The sequence below is a fragment of the Buteo buteo genome, chromosome 2 (assembly GCF_964188355.1).
Source record: "Buteo buteo chromosome 2, bButBut1.hap1.1, whole genome shotgun sequence".
NCBI lineage: Eukaryota > Metazoa > Chordata > Aves > Accipitriformes > Accipitridae > Buteo > Buteo buteo.
This window is the reverse complement of record NC_134172.1, coordinates 3487459-3509320: the sequence shown is the minus strand read 5'-3', so window position 1 is coordinate 3509320 and position 21862 is coordinate 3487459. Positions and strand designations below refer to the sequence as shown.

Genomic DNA, 21862 nt, shown 5'->3' with positions numbered 1-21862 from the left:
ATCCCCCCCCCCCCAGGCCGTGCAACCCCCCCCCCCAAAACCCGTGCAACCCCCCCCAAGCTGTGCACGACCCCCCCCCCCCCAACTCGTCTCTGGCTTGTGCACCCCCCCCCTTTTCCATTCCAGCACCCCCAGGGCTTTGGTTACCCCAGTGAGTCCCGGGGGGGGGCATATTCCCCCCCCCCCCCAGGAGACCCCCCCGGGGTTGCACGGAGGAGCCTTGGGGACACACACACACACACACAGAGGACACACAAACCCGGGGCTGATCCCCCCCCCCCCCCATTTTGCAGGTCATCACCCCCCCCCCAGGACCCCCCTGTACGGTGGGGTTGGGCACCATGTTCGGTTCATCCCGAGGGGGGGTCCGGGGGGGCCAGGACCAGTTCAGCTGGGAGGACGTCAAGACGGACAAACAGCGTGAAAACTACCTGGGTAAGGGCTGACCTTGGCCAAACCCCCCCCATCCCCATCCCCATCCTCCCTATGCCCCCGTTTTGGGGCGCGGATGGAGGATTTTGGGTGCGAGGACGTTGAGGGGGGGGTGGTTGTTTTTTTTTTTTGTGTGTGTCTCCCCCCCCCAACAGGGAATTCCCTGATGGCTCCGGTGGGCCGGTGGCAGAAGGGGAAGGACCTGACGTGGTACGCCAAGGGCAAGAAGGAGACGGCCCCCCCGCTGTCCCGGGAAGAAGAGTTGGCCGCTGTCCGCTTGGCCGAGCAGGAGGCCATGATGGCAGCCCTGTGAGTCTACCCCCCCCCCCCCCCCAAAAAAAAGGGGGTGCAAGTCATCCCTCCCTCCATGACCTGCTTTTGCTTTTATAGGGGCTACAAGAACGTGAAGAGGCAGCCCACCGGCCTCAGCAAGGAGGTAAGGGGGGGGCACAACCTGTGGTGGTGTCCCCCCCCCAGCTCTATTTTTTTTTTTGGGACGCTTTTCCCAAAAAAAGCGCTTCCCCCCCCACCCCCGCTCCGCAGGACTTGGCCGAGGTGTGCAAACGGGACGGCACCGAGCGGGATGAGAAGGACGTGGACCGGGTGGTGGGCTTGGGGAGCTCCAGGTATGGGCAAGTCCTGCACCAAAATGCCCCGTTTCAGCGCAATTAGATTATTTTTTTAATTTATTTTGCCTTTTTTTTTTTTTTTTTTTTTTTGACTCGCGGCGACGTCTCTCCCCAGCGGCAGCGCCGGCCGGGTGATGCTCTCCAAGGAGGACAAGGAAGCGGCCAAGATGGGGCTCTCTGTCTTCACGGTACAGTCACATCTTCTTCGTGAGGCTTAAAAAAAGATGGGAAAAAGGCAAAAAAAAAGCCCTGCGCTGTGCTCAGGATTTTTTATTTAAAAGCAAAGCTGGCGGTTGTAGCGCAGAGACCTGCAAGAGCTCCTTGAGTCCTGTTTGCGCAGAGTTAACGTGTGGGGTTTTAATTTGGAAGCGGTTCTTGAGGGTATTTTATTTTTTTTGCCAAATTTAATTTAATTTTTATTTATTTTTTTTCTAAATTAAATTTAATTTTTAAAGGGAGAAGGTCCCTTTTTCTTGTAATTCAAAGCTACAGCCTCACAGACGCGCTCCGTGTTTTTCCCCCTTTTCCAACCCTAGCACCAGAAAGTCTCCAGCAGCCCCGAGACGTCTGGCTCCAAGAAGAAGGAGGAGAAGGTGGAGGAGAAACGGTGAGGATGGGGACCACCGCTTCAGTGGGAAAACACCAGAAATGGCCGTTTTTGGGGAGGGGCGAATGTTTTGCAAAACGCTTCTATGGCTCCGTTTGGCACCGAGCTTGTTCTGCATCTGCCTCGATCACCCCCAAAACCTCTGCTTTGCCCCCAAAACCTCTTTTTTTCTGGGGGCTTCTCCTTGGCCAAGGAGGGGCGTGGTGGGAATTGCCTGGAGGGAGGGATGGGGATGAGTTTTTGGAGGAGCCAGAGGGATGCACAGGGCAGGGATCCTCACTGCTTGATCTCTTCCCCGCAGACCAGAGGGTGGCAAGAAATCCAAAAAGGAGAAAAAGAAGAAGAAAAAGAAGAAACATAAGAAAGAGAAGAAGAAGGATAAGCATCACAAGAGGGATGCTGTCCCGTCGTCTTCCGATTCTTCTCCGGACCGGGATGAGAGGTAGCTGGGTTGGGATGGGGGCTGAGCTTCGGTCGCAGGGAGGGGGACCGGGACCAGGGGGGACCAAGGCTCACAGGGCATCATCGCTGGAAAACGGGATGAAGGATTTAGGAGAGCCACGTGGTCACAGCTGGCATCGGGATGCCCTGTCAGCATCTCCTGCCTTTCCAAAATCCCTTTTTCATCCCCAGAATCGGCTCGTTGCGTGTCCCCAACGTCCCTGCTGTCACTTACCTCTCCATCCCTGTAGGCACCACCGAAGGAAAACCCACCAGCGCCCCGAGACGTCGCGGCACGGCAGCCGGCGTCGGCACGATACGGATTCCTCTGCCAGCAGCTGGGATTCGGGCAGGAGCCCTTCGCACCGTCCTGCCCGTCGGCGGAGCCGAAGCAGGGACGGCCGCGGTCGGCACCCGTCCCCGCGGCGCAAGGCGAGGAAGAGGAGCAGGAGCAGGTCCCCTCCGTCCCGTGGGGTCAGGCAACGCCACGACACCGATTCGGAGGACTGAGAGGGAGCCTGGGTTTTTTTCCAGGGAGATCTCACATAGGCTTATATATTTTTTAAGGTTATTAAATTAAAAAAGCCCCGGCTCTGCTGTTGCCGGGGCCGAGCCTGGCAAAAAGGGCATTATGTTTTGTGATGCCAGCTGCCCCTTCCCTGCCTGCAGCTCCTGCCTTTAACCAGGGGCAGCTCCCCCCGGCCGTGGGGGGGGGCAGCAGGTGCCCGGGCACCTTTCTCCTCGATCCCTGGATCCATCCATCCAAGGAATGATTGAGCTCGGAGGATGCTGCGGGGCGGGTGCCGGCATGGGGAGGCTTCCGTCTGCGATGCTGGAAATGCTGCGGATGCCTCATGTTTATGTAAAGAGACTTTGGATGGAGTTATTATTATTATTATTATTATTATTATGTTTTTTAGTATCTTCTTTCAATGCCCTAGAGTAACTGCCAGCAAAGCTGCTGAAGGAGAGTTTCTTTCCTTAAACTCTCCCTTAAATTAAATAAACCCCAGGGCTTACGCACTGCCAGGAGGGGTTTGCATCTTGGACGTAATGGCTGTGGAGCTCTCCACGGGGCCACCTCTGTTCTCCATGGGGCGATGGGTGCTCTCCGTGGGGTGACACATGCTCTCCATAGAGCAGATATACACATGTGAGGAGGGGAGCACTCGGGACGTCCCCCCCAGGAGAGGACAGAGCCCTAGCCAGGCTGCCCCAAGGTGACATTCACGCTTCCCCCTGTCCCCAAAAAGCTTTTAATTCAGGCAGACCCAAGCAGGAGCCAGCTCTCTCAGAGGGACATGAAGCAGAGATGGTTCCATCACCCCCAAACTCCTGTGGGATGGCATAAATCACCGCAGGGACGTCCACCCCTGTGTCCGTGTCCCCTGTGTGGGGATGGAGCAGCCTGTCCCCTGGGGACAAGTGCCTTCCCGGCCCAAGTTTGGGGAAAATCAGGGGCTTTGTGACTCAAGCTGCTGGGGGCAAGGGTGCTGGATGTTCCTTTGGGTTGAAAAACAGCATTTTTAGATTTAAAAAAATAAACAAAACTGCCCAAATTAGGGGCTGCAAGTAGAACCTCCGAAATAATTCCTTGGCTGATGGGGAGAAGATGGATGGGGCTGGGGCATCTTCCGTAGACATTTGTCCTGGTCATGTCCACCCCGCAGCGGGGCAGGGAGCAGCAAGCTCCGTTCCCATCCAGGATTTTAAACCTCAAAAAATAAGTATTTATGTGCTTGGCACACTGCAAAAGGGGAATTTCACATCAATAAATAGAAATATTGATCCAAATGGAAAGGGGTTGTCCCGAGCGGCTCCGGGCCGGAGCATCACCGGCTGCCAGAGTGGCAGCTCCAAGCACAAGGGCCTCGTTTGTGTAATTAATGATGCAATTTCTCCCGCTTAAGACAGGGTGGTTTTGTGTGTCTTGGCAGACAAAAGCCCCTGGCCTGGCAAGTAGCTTCAGTTTGCACTTTGGCAGCGTCGAGGGAGGGGAGCTGTGTGTCTTCTGTCATCCCGGCAGCCGTGCCATCGCCCTGCCTGCAGCCGGGCAGGGGGGACCGGGGGCGCGAAGCCACGCTGCCGGCTGGGACCAGGCGTGCTCGGTGTCGAACAAGGGCAGCATTCATCACGGGGGGGACACGACACACACACAGCAGGATCGGGGCGATAAGCTGAAATAAAGCCCTTCTGTCCCGCTCCCCTCCCTGGCTGCAAGCACGTGCTTCACCCCGCTGATGCGGGCAGTGGGAGATGCTGCAGAGCGGTTGCAAGCTTCGGTGAACCCCCACCAAATGTTTTTTTGGGGGGGTTGATAACCTCTTGGCAGGGTCACAGGGCTATTTCCTCTTGGTCTGAGCAGCTGCAGCCCCAGATGCAGCCCAGGGACCCACCGCGCGGCTGCCCACGGGCTACCGCAAGTGGGGTAGCCCCAAGCCCACGCGCTCCTCGGCTGGAGGCTCTGACCCTGCTGCCGCTCACCAGATAGAGCTCGGCAACCTCGGGGTCACCCTCCTGGGGATTTTTGGGGTCCAGGCTGCGACTGGTGCCTGCTGGAAGTGACCCAGTGCAGGGCTGTGCTTGAGGGGAACTCAGCACCGAGAGCTCCAGGCTGAAAAGGAAACTACGGGAGAGCCGAAACACCATGGTGAGCAGAGAAAAAAAAAACCCAAAGCCCATGCAAATCCCAGCATCACGCTCCCTGCGTGGGCTCCTGCTTCCCCTGCCTTCATCTCCTGGCCACGCCAGGATGATTCGCACCCGCAGCTCGAAGCACGTGTCCCAGCCGGGGGCAGCCGGTGCCGGAGGGTGTCAATCTGCCATGTCGAGCCCAATGCCGGAGGGGCTGTGGCACGGCTATCCCTGCGAAGTTCAGTCCAGCCTGGAGAAAACTCCCTCTCCCCATCTTTCTCCTGCCTCCCGGGCAGGTTGCGCCTCTTGCTGTCTGCTCCAGTGCCTGGGGAGCACAGCCGAGCTTCGTGCCGTGAGCTGATGCCTTCCCCGAAGGTGTTTCACAGCTCAGCCTCTCCTGCTCTCAGCCCTGTGAAACCTCTGCCACGGCTTTTACCCCCTGCCTGTTGCTTTATCACAAGCCCCGTTAAACCATTCACGGGACTGCAGGAGCTTTACCTGCACCGAGGAAACGGGATGGATGGAGCAGCACAGCCCATGGGGATGAGACAGGGAGGGCTCTGGGTCTGTCCCCCCCTCCGAGCTTGCGAATGAGCCGGGGGAGGACACGGAGGGTCAGAGATAAGCCCCCACAGTGGCTGGCATCACCCAGGGCTGTGTCCCCTCCTTCAGTCCCCACACGGAGGAATCAGGCAGCAGCTCTTACCCCTTGCACTGCCCGAAGGAGGTTCCTGTGCCTCTTTCACACCCAGAACCAAGATCTGAGCAAAACAGTTTGAGAAATACAGACAAGATAAAAATGAGGGTGAGTGGGGGTGAAGGAGCACGGCCGCATCCCCACCCCAGGGCTGCACGCCCCGTCCACCTCCCTGCCAAGCTGTTGCACCAGTTTCTGGGTGGACTGGGGAGGAACCACACCAGCTGCAGCGTTCAGCCCTGCTGAAGGGAGCCAGCATTTCGTGATCGCCCTTTCCCCTGGGCTGGATGGGTGGCTACAATCCCCAGGGGCCTGAGCGAAGCCAGAACAGAGCAAAGCCTGCACTACCCAGAGCGGACGGCACGGCTCCCACAGCTCGCTCATCCCCGATAACATCAGCACATTCCCTATTTTTTCTTCCTTCCAGCCCTGGCCAGCAGCAAATTCTGTGCGTAGAGGAACAGGATCTGCAGCATGGCGTGGAGAGTCTGGACACTGTGTGGGCCCTGTGATGACACGCCTCAGGTGAAAACCATCGTTTCAGCAGAGCACCCTTTTAGGGATGGGGGACACGAGAGGAGCGGGGAGGGGGGGCTCTGCTTATTTCAGCAGCACAAAGTGATGCCAGCGGAAGAGCTGGCCTTTCAAGTTCAATTCCCTCCCAGAACAGGAATAAATAGGTGTCCTGCCCCATTAGGCATGCAAAGGTCTTGATTCAGAGCTTGAAATTCAAGGCAAGATGAACAGCTTCAAAAGAATAACCTGACTTACAGGAGTTTTGTAATCCCATTGTTTGCCTAATACTATATATACTCTTTACTACCAAGACAAGTGCAAGGAACAAGAAGACACAGGGCTCAGGCAGCCCTTGCTGGGAAACCCTAATAAACCTGACCTCCCACCTCCAGCTCCCCCAGCTGAAGACAGGGCAGAGAAGACACCCATTTCGCCCTACGAACCTCTGCACAAGAGAGGACAGTCGTAGAATAAACCCCTGCTCACGATGAGGGCTGGTCTGTGCACACATGTTAAGCAGCTGCCGGGCTGCCTGAAGGATTCAGAGAAGAAACAGAACCTGGGGAGCGAGGGGAAGCGTGACCTGTTGAACAGAGATCAGGAGATCATCCAAAATGCCAGCTCTCACTTGATGCCGAGAAAGCAGATGCCAGGTCAACAGCCTACAGAGAGCAGCACTCCTGTCCCACCCTGGCACAGCTGCGGTCCCCTCCAATACCCACCCAAAGCCTCAGGTCTCCCCACCGGTGAGGTTGCTGTCTAACCTGCATGTAATACACCTTTCATCTTGCAGTTTTCCAGCCTGTGTAATGGGGAATCTGCTGCAACTCCAGCCAGGAAAAAAAGCCAGCAGCTGGCCAGCAGCCCAAGCGTGACCCTCAGTGATGAGAAGCTGTAGCTGACAGGGGAAAGCAGGATGATCAGCTGGGAGGAACTCTGTCCCAGGTCCAGAGGCAACTACAGAATGGAAAAATGCAAAACAACATGTTTAGGAAGGCAGACTTCATACTCCCTGTCCCGTCGTCCGTCCGCCCCCCCCCCCCCAAAAAAAAACCAACCCCATGCTGTTAATTCACAGATCCTATTATTAAGCGGGATGAGCAGGAAGAACAATCTGTTGTGGGAAGTGACGGGACTACTCAAGAAGCTCAACAGATGCCCTCGAGGCAGTGGACTCCAGCAGAAGCCAACTATCGCCAGCCAACAGGAGCAAAGAGCTGCTGCCCACCTCTTCACCTGCAGGAGTCCAGCTGGGAATGATACATTATTTGGAAAATATGGGAGATGTCCTGACATTTTCATGCAAATTGTGATGTGGCAAAATGCTGGTTGGATTTGCATTTATCTAGCACACGGTACTGTACAAAGGTGATACAAAACAACATGATACCAGTGCAAGTTTCATGAAACTTTTTATTCAACAAGTATTCATTATGATTCTGCCAAGATGATCAAATGAACAGCAAGGCATAAAAAACATGAAATAGTTAAGAGATTTTATTCTAATAGCTTTAATTACAGTGCTTGTTTGTCAAAATGAAAACTGAAAACAAGTATACAAAACAGTTGATTACTAATTGTGTATTGAAAGCAATAAAGGTTTCCACAACACTAAATAAACCAGTTCTGATAGTTCCTCAAGTTAAAGTTTAACAGCTCCAGCTTCTTCAGTGTTTATCAAAATACAAAAGAAAAGTAAAGAGGTCTTTTTTCTGATGGCAAATCTGAACCTTGCAGTATGAGGGATGCCAAGGGTTTTCACACATATACAGATATGGGATTGTTCCAAAATGGGATTGAATACTTCTAGAGTGGAATGACTCTCCAAACTCTCATGCTTTTTTTTTTTTTCCTAGACGCTATACATAGATGTTTGGTGTTTTTCATGGCAATTCTTACGTTAAGTACAGTACTTTCTGCCTATAGAGCTTAGGACTAGTACAGGCTGTGCTTTCTGTGGAAAGGTTTGCCTTCTGGAGTGGTTTACACACAAGAAAAGTACAAAACACTTTTGACAAATACAACAGGCTAAAAATGCTGACTCCTGGAAATTATTCAAGTTCAATGGAAGCGGTAAGTCTCACCTGAACCAAAAGTCAGATGTTTAGCATGAGTCTGCAAGCTCATCTAAACAAGGTCTGACAAGTCTTTTAATGAGTATGAACAAATATGAGCACATACTATGAGCGACAGAAAGAGCCAGAGATCTATTAGTTATGATCTGTTCTTTAACCAGATGAAGCTAATTGGGTGTTGATCATTGCTTCACCATTTCAAAAGAAATCAAAAGTCTCCACATTAGAGCTAGAACAGCAGAAGCCATGTCAAACGTTTGTATGTTGAAGTGTTTTTACTTTTCCTTGACTATTTAAAAAAATACAGAATTCAGGTTAAAAACCAACCGCCAAAATGGATCTCACAGATCTCACAACCCAACCGAGATAGTATTCAGCTCTACTGCACAAGGACCACTGGCAACCCTTATGTTAACCCACTTAAATCCCTTCCAAGTACTAAACAGTGAGTTGATTCTTTACAATAAAAAAGCTGAGTAATATTGCATAGGAGTACCAGAAACTGCCTCATTGGAAACAAAAACTATTTACATTAAATAAGAAACCTAACTGTTTTCAGGCTTGTATTTGCCACATTTACAGCATGATGCAATATATACTGTGACAAAAGAAATGAAAACAGCTTCCGGCACTCAATACCACAAAGTAGCACAGTTTGCCACATTAGAGTAAAGCGAAGGGCGAATAGGAGGAAATAAGAGGGAAGGGTGGAAAAAGAGGGAAGAGGAAGGTTTATGGTTTCATTTCTGGTTTCGGAGCTGATTGGACAACCAGTCCAGTCCTTCATAGAGACCGTCTCCACTAGTGGCACAGGTTGCCTGGATATACCAGTTCCTGTGACGAAGAGAATGCAGTCCAAGTTTGTCTGTGATTTCCGCTGCATTCATCGCATTCGGCAGGTCCTGAGGGAAGGAAGAAGAGTCATTTTCTCCCCTACTCGCTGAGAAGCAATGCCTGCCTCCCTAAACCAGTTTTGATCATCAGCTCTAAAGCCATTAAAAGAAAGTTAAGAGCTCTTAGATCTTCTTTCAGAAAAGCTCAGAGGATTACTTCTGTATTCAAGCTTTTCCCCATTACTGATAAAAGTCTAAAAGGTTTAACAATACAATCAAAAACACGTATTATGGAATATTTCTCTTCAGAAAACAGAAGCAAGACAGCTGACATTTGGATCAAGTCATCAAGCCCCTCAATGTTGAGCCAAACCCGCTTACAATTCAAGGCCCATTTCATTCACTTTCCACTCAGGAAGTGTTTTCTGTGACTGCAGTTATGATTTAAGATCGACTTTTGTCATAAAGTAGTACTCGGTTCAGTACTGCTTCTGTTTATAGTCCACCTTTCCTGCTCCTAGACAAGACTTACAGCTGCTTTACCCTTCACAACTGAGCCTATGCAATTGATGAAGCGTGATGGTATTCCTTCTGTAAGTTTACTAGTCATATTTAAGACCCTTGACATTTGGGTTTAAGCTATAAGTTTGGGTTTACAAGCAATAGAGGGCAGAAGTCTCAGCTCGCTTTGTGGCTTGGAAGAGCACAGCTCTTAGGTCAACACAAGTACATTAAAAGTCAGCCCAGGGCTTCCACCAACACCCGTGGTGCCCTCAGACACCCAAAGTGAAGAATCTAGGGAGGTTCTGGCATTCTGGCCTTCCTCTCTGTTTTGAGGAAGCTTGGGCAGGTGCTGTACTCAAGCCAAGCCAACTGTAAAAATCAAACTGGTAAAGTTTTTACCTAAAACTGAAACCTCAGGCTAATAGAAATTACCACTTAGAAGAATGCTCCTTTCAGATGAGAACAGGGTAATTTAACCTATGGGTTTGCTGTCTTCAACAAAACTGAATGGACAATTACTGAGAGCTTATCTATTATTACACTGAAAACATGAACATCAAGTTCAAGACCTAGCACTCACCAACTATGTTGTAAGTTTTCAAGAGTTCTTACAGAAAGACACTTTTCTTGGGCATACCTGTTTGTTAGCAAACACTAATAAAACAGCATCTCTGAGCTCATCTTCTGCCAACATTCTCATAAGCTCTTCTCTGGCCTCATTCACTCGTTCTCTGTCATTACTGTCAACCACAAAAATCAGACCTAGAAATAAGCAAACAATCAGAATAAGCATACACCAGAAGTTATTTACAAATGATAAATATTTCTGGAGGTCAGAACTAAACTTTGAAGAGAAAAAATGCAAAACACTTCAGTATATATCAGAAATACAGTTTTCTTATTACTGTAATCTCATGTCTGAGGGAAGGTCTGTTCTTGCCGAAAGCTGGTGAAAGCAAGCCTTAGTTTGCATTTGCATTTTTAGAACTTGTGCACTTCATCTACCTAACCACTCAATATTTTCCAGTGAGTAGCAACTCTTGAAATCCTGTGACAGGACTCAAATGCACGCACATTATAAAGGCCCAGCAGTGGAAGAAGTGACAAGCTCTCAGTTTATAGGGCTGTTAGAGCTTGTAGTAAAGACTCTGCTTTGAGGCAAAGGCAGAGAGCTGTGACGCTTACAGAAGAAAAGCAGAGTTATGAACTTGCTCTGAGTCAGATGAACAAGGAAGATTGGTTTCTCGATTTCTTCCCATCCCTTTTTGAACCTGCACGAGCTTAATAGAAGAGCCAGAGCAGCACACAAGCACACCCTTTTATAATAATAAGTATTTCCATTCCCCCCCAAGAAGCTTGCAAAATTATCTTAGTAAGGACATTAAAAAAAACTTTTAGATTCCAAAAACCTGTGATTTAAGTGTTCGGACTCACCTTGTGTGTTCTGGAAATAATGGCGCCAGAGTGGTCTGATCTTATCCTGACCGCCTACATCCCAGACTGTGAAGCTAATGTTCTTGTATTCTACTGTTTCCACATTGAAACCTAAAATTGAAATTGTGGCAAAAATCTCAGTTAAACATAGTTGGCCCTGGACCTATTATATTTACCAAGTCACACTCAGAATTTCATAATTAAAAAAGTTATCTCAATATTTAAATCTACTTTAAATAAGCAGAATCCTATACTGAAGCCCTCAACACAGACAAACATGGGTTCTCTGGAACTCCTGCTCCCGCCCCCCCGCAATCAAACTAATGAACGACAGCTGTAACTGCTACCCAAGTAGCTACAAAATGCAGACCAAGCTATGTTGCATGAAAAAAATCTGGTCTTTAAGGACTGCAAATAAGGTATGTCTCTGATCACACAGTTCCCGCAGTCACCCTGTGTTTCTCAGTCTAATCTGCTTGACACCACAACACACTTAGGAGGGCAGACAGCCCTTCTGTGGCCCATAAAGGCTTGTTCCACAAGTGACTTGAGAGGGAACGGAGTGAAAAAACAGAGTCATGTAATCTCCTCCCATGCCAGGAACATTTGGTTGTGCCATCTCCATACCATGGTGTTAGCAAGTGTCTGTTCTGACAGTCAAGTCACCTAAATCAGAGTGGCAGCTGCTGCAAACGGTAAGACCCAAAACTCAAAGCAAGCAGTTATATAAATGTAAAAATCTTACCTATAGTAGGAATAGTAGTTACTATTTCACCAAGTTTAAGTTTGTACAAAATAGTAGTCTTTCCTGCAGCATCCAGACCAACCATTAGAATACGCATTTCTTTTTTGCCAAAAAGGCCTTTGAAGAGGTTAGCAAAAATATTTCCCATGCTTGAGATATGTTCTCACTGGCCAGTGAAGTCTAGAGGAAAAAGATCACAATATCAGTCATGAGCTACGAATGGCTGTGTTCTGACCAGGGCATAATCAACCATCAACAAAAGTATCAGATAATATCAAACCTTTGCAGACACCCCGGCTACCACCGTACACAATTCTTCCCAATACTGAAACAATACAGAGATAACAGATATGCCAAAACTTAGTGCTCATAAAACGACGTGGCTCTGAGTGCTTTAAATCTTTCAAATATTCTTTCAGAGATTTTAGTATTCAATGCTGTTCTCACACTTTAGTTTGCAAAATTCATGGTTTGCTTTCAACACAACTGACCACCTCAGGTACTTTGTCCCCCATTGTTACGGGATAATTCATCTGCAGCCTAAAGTGTCACCATAACACACACTTTTTCTAATTGACCTGCAGTTAAAGTTTTAAATGCCTGCCCATCTCTTTGCTGCTTAGCACACCAATAGCTGGTCCTTTTGCGAAGGAAGCTCAGAATACAGCTTGCATTCTCTCCTACTTAAAACAGCTTCCTTCCTCTCAAACCCTGAGGAAATGGCCGGGAACACAACGTAAAACACAAAGCAGTATTACGTTCATTAACATTGCAGGGTGACCTTCTCTAGGAAGCAAACCCACACGTACTGAAACTTAACTATCGAAAATTAATAGCCACATTAAAAGAGGCAAGTTTAGAAATGAATGCTTCTTCCTTCCCTGCAAACACTTCTGCTTGGACACTTAGAAGCAATTAACATCACCAGAAGCTTCCTGTTCAGGCACTGAAGAAACTGCCTCTCCACTCCAGCCCTCACAGACACTCCCTGTGCCCTTGGGACAGGATCCACAGATCTCCCCCCTTTCCAAACTTAAAACTACACAGTTTACAGCGAGCTTGAAATCACCAAGAGAACTATTATTCTGCTCAAGTAAGGCGTGAAAAAAGCAGTCCAAAAGCTTTAGAGTGAGGTGTAGATGAGGATGCTACGTGGTGATAGTGACAATTCACACCTCAACTGCTGCTTTGTCTAGAAGCGGTCAGATGTCAGTTTAAAAAGAGACTGAGCCCAACCGAAAATACAAGCTTAAGACAGCAGGAGCACATATGGCCAAGACGTGTAACATTCAAAGGATGGGTTTCCTGTAAACCAAGTCACACAATTTAAAGCGCAATATGAAGTTTGAATCATCTCTTGTAGACAGTCTGTATTTCATGATGAAACTGTGTGCTTGAAGCAAAATGCTCACTGGAGACAGACTTTACAGAATGTCTACTTAAGACCATTAAAACAAGCTTTGAACTGAAAAGGGCACGACAGAACAAAAATCTGGCCCTGCTCTGTTTAGCTCTATGCTAGGGATATGTGAAGTCTGGCTTCCTCACTCAGCACTGTGAAAGGTCTAAGCAGTTCTGCCCTTCTGGGGAGCTTTGCTGGATACAATTTTTAACCCGAAAGGTAAGCACTGTAACATTAACTAAGTCACATGTCTTTGCACAAGCAGCTCCACAGTGAAGTTCAGAGTCCACTCCCGAGTTCCTGAATGACATCAATCACCACTTCAACTTGCTGAAGTTACTCGAGTCAAAGTTTCATTTATTTTATATGATGGAAGCTCAATGTGATCGAAACTTTAAAACTAAGTTCCTCTACAAGCCAGACAGGGCAGCCTGTGGATTAAAACCAAACAGAAGGCTTAAAAATTCCATTATTCCACCATTTCCTTCAGATTTCTGCAGCACGACCATGAATATTCAACTCCCACTTGAATATATGAAAGCTGTATAAACAGGAAAGTTAATTAGGAAGTAGAGAAAACAGTTTTGCTAGAGTCCCTATTTATCCGAATCACTCGCACAGCAGGAAATCTCACTCCCCAGCCCACAACAGCAGCTCTTACTGGGCTGGAGGGGGGGGAAGGCTGTAAAGCTTTCCTTTGTCCGGCTGCTCATGAGACCTCTATCTTCTACTTCATCTGAAAAGCAATAGTCAGGCTTGAACCGTAACCTTTTACCAGAGCTCTTGTAACCCTCCAAAATCAGCGTAAGAACATTGTTGCAAGAGAACCTTACAAGCTCTCCAAAAGAATGTATCTGTTTTGTTTCTGCATGTTTAAAAGCATAATAGGTTATTAAATGCTTGGATCAACAGTAGTAATCGGGTAACACGGCAAAATCTTAGCATTTACATCCACGACAGCTTTCCACACCCTGGAGAAGTCGCAGTCTGCCGAACAAGTTGCTTATACTTGGCACTACCACTAGTGAATCCCGCTAGATCCTTGTTTTCCTGGCAGCTATTTCCAGGTCAAGCCTGCCCTCCACCACTGAAGCTGCTTTTGTACACCCATCCTCCCTATTTTTACTTTTTGTGAAGAGGAAGAAGTTAAGATACACTTAAGCACTTGGTTTCCATTTCCTTCTTGTTCTCTTCCACATTCCTACTATCCAAACCAGTTCTGTAACTTATTTAGTACTTCAGGGTAGGTGACATTGCAGAAAGTCCGATTTATTTTTATCGGCAGTGAAGTGTAGCTTACAGCCCACCCCTGCAAGACAAGCGTGTTCAGATGTTGACTAGAAAGTAGCAGAATTGTTGCTGTCTAAAAGAAAAATACTAGCAGAAACCCATCTGCAGAACTCCCACAAACCATCATGGTTCCCACCAGTGACTTGCTGGATGCTACTGGGGCAAAAGAGAGGGTCTCTGCCATCACCATCGGGGGGACCATCCTCTGATCAGCAGCTAGAATCACATTCATCTATTGCCACAGAAAAGGAAATCATACTCCCACGGTTTTGTACAAGACACTCCTCTCCCTATACTATCCCTGCCAGTATTTCATTACTCTCTATTATCTAAGCGAAAGCACAAGTTCCTTCCTCAGTATCATTAAAATCCTCAACGAAATCATCATCACAACTGTGACCAGCCATCAGCGCTCTGCTTTTTAGACCACTCGTGCTGTCAAACAGCATAGACGCTACCACAGCAGAAACCGCTGCAACAGTGTAGAGCTGCTTCCCAGGACTTTGCTGCCACCCATTAATACAACTCAGCTGAGGGATCACGCGATTACTTCCACTGTACTTCAGAGCTGAATCTGCTTACTTTAATTCTCATTTCAGTCCATTAGTTGGACCATAAGAACTAACATACACAGTCTGAAAACAGAAAGAAATTTAAGACCCTTTTAGGTTAACCAAGCAATCCTGTGGCTCTTCAGGCAAGATTTGCAGTCTTGATACAAAGACTTGCCAATACTTTGTCTATATTCTATAGTGAGCTTAACTTTCTCTTTTCCTCAACTCAGATGTTGTCAGTAATTGCTATACTGATTCTTTTAGAAGCACAAGTTCAATAAAATGCCTGAAAACATAAAAGAGTATGGCTTGTGAGCTGCTTGTAGTACTTCAGCACATCTTCAAAAGAGGGATCCATCAGGCTAAATAGGAAGATTTGTGTATGAAAGAATAATTTGAATAAACAGCACAGAGTATTTTTGCAGAGTGTAGTGTGCGTGTTCCCTCAGCACAAGCTCAGCTTCTAGAAATGGAAGCTCACCACCCCTCGACAAACCCAGATCACCCCAAAACTGTCTGTATGACTCTTGTTTCTCCCTGCCCATCGAAGCCCTGAAGCACACCTTAGTCTACTCCACCTCGAGATCCTCACAGCAGTAAAAACCTGTTAAGCAGGTTCAGGTAAGATACAATGCACCATTGGTAAACAGCGAGAAAAAAGACATTCACTGGGTAAAACTGCAGTTTTGTTTCAGGAAACAAGCTATTTTCACCAGCCTGTCTTCTAGTAAGGGATACATTTAGATAAGCAATTAGGAGAACAGGCAGCCTTTTTCAGAAAGGCTCAGTGTAATGAGTTAAAAATGAATGAGTGCCTGCAATAGCAGGCAGCCCGGTGTCTGTTAAAGCGATATGGCTTGTGAGTAAGAACTAGAATTTGCTTTTATTAATTGTAGGTGGTTAGAATAAAGAGCTCTGAGGAATCTCTCAAGGCCAAAGATCATTCGACACTTAATCTTCTGCAGCATTTTATATTTAACCGTACATTAATGCATTTTAATATCATTTCATTCAGGCGGCTTATCTTGAGGAGTGAAATACACTTTTTGACCTCCAAACTTCTTGGATGAGCTGTTAGTTAACAAGCCATCCTACAGAAGTATGACCAGAAAGGTATGCAGTACATCAAAGAAAGCATAGCTACATCTTGAAATCTCTGCCTAACCTTAATTTTACACCTCTGGAAAAGTTATTTTTGACCACATAGAGATTAAACTTCAGTGAGCCAGGAGTTGTGGCAAATGCCATGGTTTCATTCTGGTTTACACCGTTTCTTTAAACATACTATTGCAGACAAAATCAGAGGCTAAGACAGAGGATGCCATATGCATTATTTAGTCAAATTATGCCTGCAGTATAGAAATACATTTATTTCACTTGTACGTACCAGCACTTACCACACAAAGCTCCCACAGTGAAAAAATAATGCTCAAAACTTTTCAAGTGGCATAACCAAACTTGCTGGGCACAATCATTTTGGCAATCTGTCCTCTATAGCTGAAAAATACCAGCAGTGATGAAGAAGCTCTTAATTCTCTGTCCCTCCTCTGCACAGCATGCTGAGATAGAGGTACAGAGGGCATTTGTTGTCCCTGGGAACTATTACGTCTCCCTAGGACGTTCGCATCTTTTTTAAATGCCCGTTTCAAGGAGAGACAAACATGATGACACTACCAATGACATACTGCATTACACAGTTATGATCAGTCAAAATACTAATGTTATAGCACACATTAAACACCCTAACAGTTGCTGGTTTACCAAAAAGCTTTTTCCTAGTAGCTTTCTGCACCTCATTCTACTTGCTTAGACATCTACAGCAAGTAAAACTAGTGCACTTATGAAGACAACTGATTTACTACCAAAAGCTTGTCTCTATTTAAAGGAAAGTCTACTTGACATTGGCCTAAGCATTCACTCTAGCTCTAATACAATTAGAAAAACCCCAAACCCATAATTCCTAACCTGGTATTAACACACTAGTTGTATCAGTCACAGTAGAACAAAAACTGATCAATTGGTTATTTAACAGAAATAATGATTTGAAATCCAGTCAGTTATCACTAGTTGGCCTCTGTCATGTTTCTACTTTATAGCATTCTACAAGGTTTTAAATTAAAACATCAAGAGAAGCAAAATAGTCATACAAAAGATCAAACCCACGTGTAAACAAGAGGCGAGAAAGCTTTTTTTTTTTAAAAAATTCAAGTTCAACAGCTGTTACATGCAAGAACAACTGGCAAATAATTTAAAGTGCAAATCTTAACTTGGCAGCTTGTTCTTTACAATATAAAGCGTGATTTAAAAGAGAATGTGAGAAGCGATCCAAGAATAGAACACTGCTAAAATTTAGAATTAATTGAGGGCCACAGTATTTCACACCACCACTCAGCAGGCACAGTCAGTTAAGTACAGTTGCGTTCTTTTGAACTTGATTTTCTTTACAGATTAAAGTGATCTGTTACAGTAAATTTTGAAAAACCTTCTTGATCAAAACACTTCTTTATATATAGCCAGGGTGGCCCAATACACAACTATTCCAGTACAGTTATATTCAACTATTTTTAGAAGTTGTTTACTGGCCTTCTGCATCTGATAACCTGAGTGAAAGATGACTACTTATCAACTCTAGCTCTTTAACTTTGGGGCCTTAATACTGGAATTTAGCTTAAATAATTTTGATTCGAGTTACCTGAGACTTTAGAGCATACCAACATCACCAGGCATAGACAACGCACAAAATTTAAGAGCAGCTAACAAATAGGCCAGGTTCGTTCTTCACCAGGGGATTATCTTGGACTTAAATACCATTATAATATAATAAAGGCCACCTCAAGAACCTCTTCTCAGAGCTCTTCACCAATAGTAAGTCCCAACTCCTTTATAGTTGTACCCATCAAAACTACAGGAGTGTTAACTGTGGAGATCAAAACCTACCAGTGCAACAATTTTCCCCACTTGACACTGGAGGTGCTTCTGCCAAGCATGAGACTGAAAAGGTGTCCTCAATGTTCATAACCTTGTCATTTGTCTTTCAGGAGAGGTTAGAGGAAAGGTACTGGCACTGAAACGTCACGTGAAATAAAAGTTAAAGATGCGTAACTGTAGTTGTATCTAAAGAGGCATTGTTGGATTTGGCCACCAAAGGCTTGCAGTGGCCAACTAAAAAGCACCCAGATGTGCACTGCATGTTCAAGGCAGATGGAGGACAAGTCAACCGCAAGTGAAAAGTTAGGTTAAAGAAAAATCTAACACAGAGCTGCTCCTTATGTAGCACCTTCATTCAACCCAAGTAGGTTGAACATCTTGCTGTCTATAGACATTACCCAGATAGCGCATCTTCCACATGCTGTAACATTCTCTTGAGAGCACTGGGCTCAGAGTGGCAGGAAAACAAAGTATTTCCACTTACAAGATCAAAACAAGGGCAAAAGAGGGAAAATTTCCTTTGGGGTCATGTCAATTTCTCAGACACAAGAGGAACTCACTCCTAAAATACTGGTCAGAATAAAAAAAAAGTCAGTATCAAGCAAAGAGGGCAGGTTCCCTGACTTGATACTCAAAACCAAAATCAGAGTTATTCCCTTATTCTCACCTTCAAGCAGGGGGAGCAAGCTACTTCTGTTTCACAGCAAAATCTCAAACTATTTTAAGCAGTTACACACTACCATGCCTAACTCAAGACCACGCAAACCAACACACAGGAAAAACGCATATCTTGTCTGAAAAATATTTTATTTAAAGGATAGGTTGACAGGTGGAAAAGTACGGAAGGAGTCACTGTTCATGCTTTTAGATAAAGTGCATCCATCACCTCCCTGCGGACTGCCCGTTGCTGCTCAGGAAATAAAGTGGTGCTGACAATGTAACTGTGACACCTAAGTTTGGACTGCAACTTCATATTCACCTGTTAAATGGCAGGTATACTGCTGTAAGAACCAATAATTACAAAGCATTTATTTTCAGATAAGTGTTGACCAGTTTTTTTGAGGCTGAACTATTCACAAGTTCAAAATCTTAGATTTTAAGCCAAATATCCTGTTATTCATTCCCAGTAACTGGGCAGTAAGTCACTATTTACACTCAGAGTAGAAATGGCAAGAACTCACATGAGAGCTTTGATAATGAAACTGGCTTTTGGTTTGGGGAAAATGTCAAAGTAGAGCCTATGCAGCTAGTTGTTAGGTACAAGATCAGTGTATGAATAAGAGCTATATTAGACATGAGAGTTTTATTAGAACTGAAACATCAGCAGAAGTAGTACCATAGTCCTTCAATGTTTGCATGTGTTAGAAACAAGAAATAAAATTGGATACTCACAAGCAGAAAGAAAAAAGTGCTGAATAACACAGAAAAACAGCTGCTGTAGTAGGAAGCTGATTATAAACTTCTTTACTCATCAGTTAAAGGAAGGGAATAATGGCTGAGGACAGTGCTAGCTCTAATACAAGCTCTATAGCATTCCAGTAGCAAAACTTTCCAAGAGAATTCTAAAAAAAGAATCAGAACTATTCCGTTTCAGAAAAAGTTAACTTATGTTCACCAAATTTAGCCCCTCTAAGGCAATCTAGATGCTTGTGAAGGCTGTTGAAATCTGTAAAAATTCTTGCTTGGAAGTCCATCTTTACACATCTCAGCAGCTTTTATTTCTAAAGCAATCTTTTATTTTTAAAGGTGTTCTTTTAACTTCACCACTGCAAATTCAGCTGGAATCTTGGGTTGTGAGCTTTTCCTCCTTCCACCAATTAATGTAATCAACAGCTTATCTGATAATTGCACCTCAGCGAGATGTATCAATGCTGCTGCTTAAAGCAGCCTTTCAAACAGGTGTAACTGGAGCACAACACAATTCAGTGAATTATAACGTCTAGAATCCAGCCCCCTACTCCCACACACACTTTGTTTGCCTTGAAAAAGCTGTGACTAGTCCTGCCCCCGACTTGGTCAGCATGACTAACACGCACACAGGGAACTACATGCACCAAGCAAAAATGCACCACTCCTGCCCAGTCCCTTTTCAGATTCCAGCTGTATTTCACAACTAGGCAATCTCAAATATTCAGCAAAGGCCTCAGACCATCGGGGCCTGACTTTACATTCAGGTGTTTGCCTTTTATCACGATCTAGCAAGCATTATGTGTATCACAGCGACTGTCACAGCAGCAAAGGCTGTTCTGAGCGGAGGTGACATCTGCTTGAGCCGTTTTTACTCCTGATGCTCTCTACCACAGCAGAAGCGTCAATAAACTTGGCAAAGCAATCGAGTTTAAGAGGTTCAAGTGAGGCAAGTTTCCTCACCCTTTCACCCAATGTAATTACTACAACAGGGAAAGCAGTCCAACAGGGTTCTCGAGCACTGCAGATGTGTTTTTAACAGAGGAAGTCAGTAGCATCATACCAAGCCCATAAACTTTCCTTTCAGAGAATCCCTTTCTATATCTGTAAGATTGTGAGTACTTATACTGACAATTTGATTACAAAACCCATGAACAAAAGCCAAGCAGCAATCCTCTAGTTCATCTACAGTTCCTTTTTCCTACAGAAGTGCTCCAAATCAGTAGCAAAAATAGTAATAACGATATTGCCAAACGACCTTGGACAATTTACTTTGACTCGATTTCTTTGCCAGAAAAATAAGGTTAATAGAATAACCTGCAAAGGGGTGTTTTGTAAGCCTTGCCACTCACAAAACAAAGTTCAAAGTATTATATAAATAGTTCGTATTTTAGTTATTGACAAATCTACATTTCAAACAAGACCTCTAGATACAACTCTAATCAACCTGTGGAATTTAGTTTGGCAAGGGCCTAGCAGCAAAGCAACAAGGTCAATGTCAAACACAACATTTAGGCAGTTTTATGACCCAGCGGAGTTTTAGTCGTACTCTGCTGGGGCAAACGGATTCCTCCGTGAAAAGGTTTGCATAACTGGCCTATCACTTTATCAGACAGAGGTTATCAGCCCAAAGTATCATGTTAACTACTCACAGAGACAGGATATAGTATTTTCAGACAGAATATAATATCCTCCCACCGGGAGTTGCTACGCCAAGGAAAACCGATCTCCTAGACCATCGCACCCAAGCCATGGATGGCAAACAGAGTTTGCTCTAGACTAAAGCTCAACTTCTTACCAACACCCCCTCAGCCCAGCAGAAAGCCCTACTCAGCAGACAAGGGCTTACAGGAAAATAACCTCTCTCTCCTACGAGTTTTATCCAAGCCTCATTTCCCCTAGCGGGCTACCAGATCTCCGAGCTCCGCTACCAGAAGGGTTTTCGGCAGAGAGGAAAACGAGGAAATACCTCTCTCTTCAGACCAGTTCACGGGCGGGGCAGAGGCCGGAATGAGCGAGTTTAGGGAAGGGAGGAGAAGCCCATCCCGCCGCAGCCCGTCTAATTCCTCCGGTAGAGGGAGCGGCGCCAGGCCTTGTGCAGCTGCTGGGGAGCCGGAGCGGTCTCCCCCCCACTCCGCCCGTGCCCACGCCTCCCCAGCAGGGAAGGAAAAGAACTGGCACCCACACACACACACACCCCCCAGCCCAGCCACCCAGCCCCAAAGGCGGGGTGGGGGGGGACGGATGGGGCTGCGCCCCGGCCAGGCCCTCCGCTCCCCAAGACCCCCGCTGCACCCTGGCTGCGGCTTCCTCCTCCCGCCGGCAGCCGCCCCGGTACCGGAGGGAGAAGGAAAGACGAAAAGAAGCGGCCGGGCCCGCTCCCTCAGGGCCCGCCGCCCACTCCCCTCAGCGCCAAGGCCGCGGCGCCTCACACCCGGCCAAGGCGCGGGCAAGGAAGGCGGGCGGCGGGCCGAGGGGCTGAAGGGAAGGAAGGGGAAGGTGTCGGTGAACCCACCGGCGTCGGCTGCTGCCCCGGGCAGTGGGTCTGGCTGTCCTCGGACTAGTCCCGCTCGGAGCCGGCTTCCCCCCGCTGCGCCTCTCGGCCGCTCTCCGCCCAGGCACACAAGATGGCGGCGCTCGGCGGCCACGTCAGTGCCAGCCCCGCGCGCGGCACCACGGGTAACCGAGGAGGGCAGCGAGGGGGAGGGGGGCGGGGCCTAAGCTGGGGGAAGGA

At 46.8% G+C, this 21862-nt stretch overlaps 2 protein-coding genes across 2 annotated transcripts; one reads left to right on the top strand and one right to left on the bottom strand.

The window, feature by feature from the left end:
* Positions 1 to 301: 301 nt before the first annotated feature.
* Positions 302 to 3136, top strand: C2H1orf35 (chromosome 2 C1orf35 homolog). The gene is made up of 8 exons (XM_075043829.1): positions 302 to 435; positions 588 to 741; positions 823 to 868; positions 976 to 1058; positions 1177 to 1249; positions 1598 to 1668; positions 1970 to 2110; positions 2361 to 3136. Exons 1-8 carry the CDS (start codon positions 342 to 344, stop codon positions 2617 to 2619), a joined length of 921 nt encoding a protein of 306 aa, XP_074899930.1. The 5' UTR covers positions 302 to 341; the 3' UTR covers positions 2620 to 3136.
* A 4207-nt stretch (positions 3137 to 7343) lies between these two features.
* ARF1 (ARF GTPase 1) lies at positions 7344 to 21794 on the bottom strand. The gene is made up of 5 exons (XM_075043821.1): positions 21644 to 21794; positions 11548 to 11727; positions 10803 to 10913; positions 10006 to 10130; positions 7344 to 8933 (listed from the first exon to the last, which is right to left on the bottom strand). Exons 2-5 carry the CDS (start codon positions 11693 to 11695, stop codon positions 8772 to 8774), a joined length of 546 nt encoding a protein of 181 aa, XP_074899922.1. The 5' UTR covers positions 11696 to 11727; positions 21644 to 21794; the 3' UTR covers positions 7344 to 8771.
* Between the last annotated feature and the right edge of the window lie 68 nt (positions 21795 to 21862).

Excerpts from the sequence above, each read along its gene's own strand:
- C2H1orf35 (XM_075043829.1), top strand. The coding sequence starts at position 342 with ATGTTCGGTTCATCCCGAGGGGGGGTCCGGGGGGGCCAGGACCAGTTC. Across the intron at positions 436-587 it reads ACAGCGTGAAAACTACCTGG|GGAATTCCCTGATGGCTCCG; the intron begins GTAAGGGCTGAC and ends CCCCCCCAACAG. Across the intron at positions 2,111-2,360 it reads TCTCCGGACCGGGATGAGAG|GCACCACCGAAGGAAAACCC; the intron begins GTAGCTGGGTTG and ends CCATCCCTGTAG.
- ARF1 (XM_075043821.1), bottom strand. The coding sequence starts at position 11,695 with ATGGGAAATATTTTTGCTAACCTCTTCAAAGGCCTTTTTGGCAAAAAA. Across the intron at positions 10,131-10,802 it reads TTATTTCCAGAACACACAAG|GTCTGATTTTTGTGGTTGAC; the intron begins GTGAGTCCGAAC and ends GCTTATTTCTAG. Across the intron at positions 8,934-10,005 it reads TAGTGTTTGCTAACAAACAG|GACCTGCCGAATGCGATGAA; the intron begins GTATGCCCAAGA and ends TCCTTCCCTCAG.